This window comes from Aptenodytes patagonicus, chromosome 25, assembly GCF_965638725.1.
Source record: "Aptenodytes patagonicus chromosome 25, bAptPat1.pri.cur, whole genome shotgun sequence".
In the NCBI taxonomy this organism is placed as follows: domain Eukaryota; kingdom Metazoa; phylum Chordata; class Aves; order Sphenisciformes; family Spheniscidae; genus Aptenodytes; species Aptenodytes patagonicus.
The window spans coordinates 5,480,050-5,487,919 of NC_134973.1; the positions used below are offsets into that span (position 1 = coordinate 5,480,050).

The window sequence follows — 7,870 nt, forward strand, 5'->3', positions numbered from 1 at the left end:
CCGGCTGTTGCGGGGTTTGAGGGTCAATACGGGACTTTCTGCAAAGCCCTCTGGTCCCTGGCCGCCCTTTGGGATGAAGCCCCAGCCGGCAGCTCCACCGCCGCAGCTCTCACCACAGCCAACCAAGGAAGCCCCAATTGCCCACCGTTGGTGCCGCAGAGCCAAACCCAACCGCTGCCTCCCAGGAGGGTCCGGTGACCCCAGTGCCCTGATGCCCACACCTTCCCCCAGTGCCCTGCCAGGCAGCCTGCCTTCACCCACCTGAAACGCAGCCCACCCCACAGCCTCCACTCTTGCTTGGCTTTTGAGTAAGGAGCCTCATTAAGAGGTAATTAGCTCTCGAATAATGGGAAGCTATTTAGCAGCCCAGCCACAGCAGCATCAACAAGCAAAGGGGGAGAGGAGGGAGGAGAAATAAATAAATAACAACACTCTGACCGCCCAGGAACAAGCTGGGACTCTGCAGGGCCGCAGCACCCTGCCCAGCCGGCGGCACGGCACGGCATGGCGCGGCACAGCGCCAGCCGAACGGGCTCCCTCCCGGCTGCCCCGCTCTCACAGCCTCGCCCCTTCCCAGCTTTCCTGCTGGGGGCAAAACAGCCCCGGTGCATCCCACGGGCTGGACAAGCCCGAATGGCCCCACGGGCGCTGCCACCCCGATGTGGCTCCCACCCAGCCCGGCGGCGCAGTGGGGACAGAAATGGGGACCCCAAGACCGGCAGCCAGGGGAGAAGGGCTTGCCAGGCTGCCGGCAAAGGGTTTGCACCCACACAAACACCCCCTACATGTCAGTGAAACACAAGCCCTGTTTTCGGGGTGTCCCTGGCTTCAGAGACGCCTCCTGAATTCATTTGGCAAAGACCAAAGCGTCAGCAGCGGCCGCCTGCTCACACCGGTGCTTCTCAGGCTTCAGACCCGTTCACCGCGGCGGCTCGGACTGCGGCGACTCGGATCCCGGCATCGGCGCTGCTGGAAGCGCCACTTACCCCCGCGCTCACAGCAGCAAAAACGGGGTTGATTTTGGTTTCGTGCTAATGCTCCAAGCACAGGAAAATGGCCGGACTTTGGGCTGGAGCGCATCGGGCTCAGATGGGTCACGGTGGAGGGGAAAAAAAAAAATTTAAACTCCTCTTAGGAGCTGAAGGTAACAATGCCAAGATCCGCTTGCCTTCCGTAAATCCCATTAAATCCAATGAAGCAGGGCAAGATCTCTGCCCCGATTGGGGAAAGACATCTAGGATAAAAATGAAGCCTCTAAAATCATGATTAATATCTAACACAAAAGAACCGAAATTTTCACCATCAGGAACACGAAGCTATTTAAAGAACAATTGCTGCAATTTTACAGACAACCCGACAGATGAACCTTGTCAAATGTATGCAGGTACGGATACAGATAGCCAGAGCCACCGGCACGTGGGACATACGTGCATATGCAGCGAGACAGACAGACAGCTGGGCGAGATTAGACCTGGATGCCAAGATCTGTGTTTATAGACATGTAAAAGCAAACCTATTTATATCCCTCAGCCCACAGGTAGGTATCACATGTGTATATAACATAGGGACGGTTACAGGCATGCGCTCCTTCCCACGCACCGAGGTAGGCTGGGTGGGAGTAGGTGTGTTTGGGCATCTGTATTGTTTACGTGTGTGAAGTGTGTATATGTGTGCACACATGTGTGCATACACACACACATGTATACACGAAGGAGTACTTTTAAAGCTTTCCAGTGGTAAGTGAAGGCATCACTCACCCTCTGCACCGCTCTCACTCCCCATATCCTCTTTGTGCCTCCCCGCTTGGGGACAAGCCGGGGGACGCCGCAGGTGCCGGGGAGCGGCTGACCCGCCGGCAGCGCCACGCACCCCCCAGCCCGTCCTCGCATTAGGATGCGGCACATGGCCAGCATTTGGATACCAAATGTGTGACCAGCAGGGAATGTAATTGTGGTCCCTCAAAAGGGACAGGCAGAGAGAGAAAATCTTGTCAGAGACGCTGGACCTGTTTGTATCTGCTCTCCATTAACCGCGCTCGCCGCAGACCTGGGCTGGTGAAGAATAGCTAACACAGCTTAACGGGCTGGAAAAGAGGGGTGGGAAGGGCTGCAAATGATCTCGGCACAAAGGGAAAACGAAACAGATGAAAACTAAAAGAGCAGTAATTGCGCAGGATGCAGGATGTGGCCGAGCACCGGCACCCCCAACCACTCCGGCACCGCTCCCGGCACCCCGAGCCAGGTGCGCCCAGTGAGGGGACTCGGCCTGCCGGTGATACGGGAACCACCCAAGTGCCAGAGTTAAAATTCACGTTAAAATCGCTCCGAGGGGGGAACGGGGCGTGTTTCTTGCAGAGGCTGGTGCAGATCCTGGTGCGATGCCGACGGGAGCGGGGAGGGCGGTCACGCAGGGTTGGGAGCCGACCCCGAAGGTCCCAGCCCAGGCAGCCCCGGACGGAGCTGGGATGCGGACGTTTTGGGAACCAACCCCATGGCAGGGCTGGTACCAAACCCGCCCCAGCACGGAGGCGTGGGTGGGCACATCCAGCACCATGCACGCTCGGCCACCCTTCTCCAGCACCAAATTCCCCTGGAAAAAAAAAAACGTGTCTCTTCATCGCTCCCTCGAAGGAGAGCCAGCACACGCGGGCTGCCATGGTCCTGGCCACAACCCCTCGTGACCCAGAGGCGGGCAAGTTTGCTCAGGCTCGGGCAGTTAATGGGGCACGGCCCCAGCCCCAGTTGATCGGGGCTTCGCCACAGCTCTCCTCGCCCCGGCTGCCGCTCACCGAGCTCTCGGACAAAGCACCAGCCAGCCAGCACCGGCGGACGCCGGGGCTGTGGCTCTGGGAGACGGCAACGCAGGAGAGAAGGGGCACAAAAGCCGAGGGGCTGGGGAACACAATCCCAGACACACACACCTCCCCCCCAAGATGTGCCCCCTTCACCCCAACTCCACCATCCCTGCGGCACAGACCCCTCGCCCGCTCCCGAAGGACAGGGCACACAAAACGATCCCCCAAAAGTCCTGCTCTGCCACCACCACTGTCCCTGAGCATCATCCCGGGCTCCTGCCAGCCACGGTAAATCCCCCTGCTAGAAACCATTTCTCCGGCTTCCCGATCCCGGGATTGGGGAGTGCAGAGGAGCAGAACAGAAATCCCAGCTGTGCTCACAAAACCAAAAAAAAAACCAACAAAAAAAAACCCCAACAGAAAATAAGCCTTCCAAGGCAAAGAAATGACTTCACAGTTAAATATAGGACACGGGTAAAATCTAGACCATTTACAGCATTTGTATCTGTACTGTAAACAGAGAGAGGAAAATACCTAATACTTTGCACATTTCCCTCTCTGTAGATACAGAAACACACGGCAGCATATATGGGAATTGCATTTGGCTGCAGGAAAACTGTCATTCTGGAATTACTATAACCTGCCCGTTACACAGCTGTAGGTAGAGCAGGGGACAAAAACAAATCTTAAATCCTCCGTCCTTCTTTGGCTTTCCGGAGGTTTCCAGTCGCAGCCCTGAGACCACAGGTCGGGGGGTCCCGGGCTCGAGGACCCTCCGAGGATAGGTCACTCCCTTCCACAGACCTTTTCCCCCCGGCGTGCAGAGGTTTCCCAGACTCTTGATTTTTTGCTGCACGATGCACTGTCGTGCACCCGAGACATTCATCCTAAATCCTGCTGCAGCGCGGGGGTCGCGTGAGCAAAGGGAGCCGAAGCTGGAGACCCCGACCCGCCCGGGCGATGCCGTCCGACCGGTGGATGCTCCGGAATGCCCAGCTCGACCCGCTGCGCCTCTTGTCGGGTCCCAAGGCTGCAAATCCACCCAAGAACCCTACGGGCAAGCGGCTCCCGCGCCACCGGCCACACCAGCTGGAAAACAGAGAGTGACGGCGTGGCTCCCCAAGACCCCGCAGAGGGAAGAGCCCTGCCCCGACTGGACCCCTGCCCGCGATGCCGGACACGGCAAGAGCCCTGCTAAGCTCTTGTGCCCTGCAGTCCCGTCCGCAGGCGCCATCACCCCGGCCACGCAGCACCCGCGCCCACGACCGGCCCTGGCCCTGCTGCTGCCCGGGCACGGCCAACGCATCCCACACCCGGGGAGATAAAACGGTGTCAGCGTGTCTGTACATGCTACAGAGCAAAAATCCACAGTTATACGTGGGTACGGAAACAGCGCATTATTATATAAAGATACGTTCTTCCTCCTTCGGCTATTTCCAGGACGATCCAGGAGTTACATCCAGCAGAACCCGTGCAACCTCTTCCAAATGCAAGCTTACAAAATCATTTAAAGAAAATAAATAAACCTGTAAATCCACGGCGAGTGGCTAAATATCTCCACAGAACAGGCAAACTGCAGCATCCTGAAGTACCACTTATTTTTAATTTAGACCCAATTATGAAATATAGAATTATTCTAATCTGGGCAAATCATATTGACCATGAGATTTATTACTGTCTTTTATAAAATATAGATTGCAATATAAACCTGAAGAAAAATATTTATCGCCAGATCAGGTCTGTGGGTTCAAACAAGCACCGGGCATTTTAACCTTCCCCCCCGCCTTTTTTTTTTTAATCCCTTTTGATTTCCCCCTTATTAAATGAGATGGTAGGTGGAAAAAAAGAAGGAAAACAAGGGACCAGAAAAAGCATATACACGTTGTTCTTCATTTTTAAGGATGAGATAGTCTTCTAGTAACTCCAGAGACAAACAAAATAAAAACACCACTGGGTTCAAAAAGGAAAATAAGCAGAAAACTCAATGGCAATTTCTATATTTGCAACATCCAATAAAGTGCCTTGAATCCCGAGACCTGAACGCACACGCAGGGAGAGCATCGGCCGATTGCGACATGGGGCGCTCCCACATTGGGGAAATTTGGGTCACATCCCGGAGCCAGGCGCTGCGGACGCGCCTGCTAAAACCCACCAGCCATTGTCTGCTCTTCCCTCCTATCCCTTCGCACTTCCTTTGCCCTATTTTGTTTTCCCCCTCAAAAATATTTTCCCTGCCAATGTCAGATTTAAAAAAAAAAAAATATATATATATACACACACACATAATAATAAACTACCACCTATTTTTGAGGATAAATTCCCCGCTGCCTTCTCCACGGCGCCCATCCCGGCGCGTACAAGGGGGCGATGGGGACTTGGGGAGCTCGCGGGACTGAGCCGAAGCCACCACTGACGCCACGTCCCACACCGGCTCCCGGGATGCCCGTCACCCAAGGACCAGGGGCCGCTTTTGGCTATCAGCACCGCCGTAGGAACCCTTGGGTGCTAAATCTCAGCCGCGGCCCCGACCGCTCAGCGATGCCGCCCTCGTCTCCAGCGGCCGGGATGCCAGAGTTTGACCGGGGAGGCCCTCGCACATGTTTGGCATTTGGTAGAACAAAAGAAAAGAGCCCAAAGTGTGGAGCTGGGGAGGACCAGGAACTGTAACCAAAAACTTTGCAATAGGCAAAAAAAAAATCCCTGCCTCTTACAATCCCCCACAAAAATGTGAAGGAGATAATAAAATCCATATGCACCACAGGCGGCCCGCGGCGAAGGCACTGCCGCGCACAAAGGGACGGGCTCTCCCCAATTTCGAGGCGGCGCGAGGGGTGAGGGTGCGAGGATGGGGGCGATGGCACCCGGTCGGTCGCCCCGAGGGGACGCGTGGTGGACAGACGAACGCCGACGCTCACGAGGGTCCTCGGCCCCGCACACGTCCCACGGGCTCTGGGTGCCTGCAGCCACCGGCCGAAACACAGCCGGGAACTTTAATAAACTGCGATGGCGTCACCAGGACGCTGCCAGGATGCGGCCGGGAGAGGAGAAGGTGCCACCGAGGGTCCCCCTCCCAGCTCTCCCACTGCAAGAAGAGAAAAGCCTCCTGGCCGGGGAGCACCAGGGGAGCCGCCTCGCCGGCAGCCCCAGCTCCTGCCTGCTCTGCCGTGGCCAGGGCCCCAGCCCCGCCGGGGGGGGGACGAGGGCCAGGCCACGCTGCACACCCACACGGCCCCTCGCCCCGCAGGGTCCCATGGGGGACAAAGAAACACCCCTTTTACCCAGAGAACGGAACAGCCCAAACCTGAAGGCAGCGGGCGCAGCGGCACCCACCGCAGAAGCGAACCGAGCATCGCCACGCGACCCGTGACCCTCCGCCTGGCTCAGCGGGGGACACTGCCGGGGCCAGTTTAACTTTGATTAATCGGGGGGAAAAATGCGGTTTTGGTGGCAGGTCGTCTTATTTTTTTGCCTTTTATAAGAGTCCCCACAAATCGGCCCATTCAAAACCCTGTGGTTTGATTCCGAGGGGAAGAAGGGGGTGAGGGGTCCCGGTGGTCCCAGCCACCTGAGCCAGGAGCAGAATTCATCCTCGCTTCAAACTCTCCAACAGTTTTTGGTTCCTCAAAACGATGAACAAAAGAAATACAACAGAAATGAAACTCTCACTGGGGGGGGGGGGGGGGAAAGGATGCTTGAAAAAAATAAATTAAAAAAAAAAAAAAATCTAAATTCAAAGACAGACCGGGGAAACTAAACCAACTGCGCAGCGATTTCTCTTCCAAGATGAAAATAAAACGGGCAGCAGCGGGGCCGGGCGCCCCGAGCTCCCGGCCACACGCACCCGTCCACCGGCGGCTTCACCGGGCGCTGCCGGGCGGGGCAGCCCCGCGCCCCAGCCCCAACCAGCCCGTTTCACCCCCAAATCGTTATTTTAAACGCTCCCGTGGCCGCCACCGGCAGCACCAGACGCCTTTTGTCGTATTTCGGGTTTTTTTCCGCAGGACCTTCGCCGAGCCGCCCCCCGGGAGAGGGACCGGGGCGGGGGGGGGGGGGGGGAACGACGGGGACGGGACGGGGCTGGCGGGGAGGCGAAACTTGAACTTCCCCGAAGTTGGGCGCAGAGGGGGTGGGGGGGCCGAGCCGCAGCCCCCGCGGCACCGCTGCCCCCCCCGCCTCGCCGAGCGCCGGCAGCCGCCGCTGACCCCCCGCCGCCCCCGGCGCTGCCTCCCGGGGAACGCGACCCGCCCGCGGGCGATGCTCCCGGGGCCGCCGCAGCCCCCGGGGATGGCTCCCCCCGGAGCCTCGGGAGAACTTTGGGGGGCAGCCGGGGAAGGCAGCCCCGGCTGAGAGGCGCCGCCGGGGACCCGCGCCGAGCCCCCGGGGCCGCCCAGACCGTTTACCGGAGCAACCCGGGGGCTGGAGCGGGATCCGATCCGCCACGGACGGCGGCGGCCGCCTGTCACCGACCGGGCGGGGGGGGGGGGGGGGGGGAATAAAGACTAAAACTTGGGCGTCGCTGCAGTCCGGCCCCCGCCGCCCCCGGGACCGGCCCCCGCCGCCCCCGGCCTCACCTGGGGTTGCTCCGGTTCCAGTAGACGGCGTACCGATCCGAGATAACTTTCCCGGTCTCGTCGGTCCAGACGCAGACACCGACGAGCGCGGCGAGCAGCGCGGCCGCCTCCCAGCGCACCATCGTCCCGGCCAGCGGCGGGCGCGGCTCCGGCCGCTTCAGGGGGCGGCGGGGCGGCGGCGGCGGCGGCCGGCGGAGCCCTGGGGCCGGCCGGGGGCGGCGGGCGGGCGGCGGGCGGCGGCGGGCGGGCGGCCAGCCCTCACCATCGCCCGCGGCCCCGGGCGTCGTCAGCGGGGAAAGTTGGGGGCGGCCGCGGTGCGGCGGCGCCGGGGCAACCGCATCCCGCGCCCGGGCGGCGGGGACCGGCCGGTTCCCGCGGCGCCCCCGGGATCGCCCCGGCACCGGGAACCTCCCCCCGCCGAACTTCGACCAAGTTCCTCCGCTCCCCGCGGCGCCGCCGCCGCCGCCGCCCGGTACCGAGCCCCGGTGCTGTCCCCGCACCTGCG

General features: G+C 59.9%; 1 protein-coding gene across 1 annotated transcript in view; it reads right to left on the minus strand.

Annotated features, from left to right (window-relative positions):
- The window catches only part of EFNA2 (ephrin A2), a 48,368-nt gene extending 40,738 nt beyond the window's left edge, over nucleotides 1–7,630 (minus strand). Inside the window, 2 exon segments of the mRNA XM_076359140.1 lie at nucleotides 7,366–7,586; nucleotides 7,589–7,630. Coding sequence (XP_076215255.1) covers nucleotides 7,366–7,586; nucleotides 7,589–7,630 — 263 coding nt within the window.
- Between the last annotated feature and the right edge of the window lie 240 nt (nucleotides 7,631–7,870).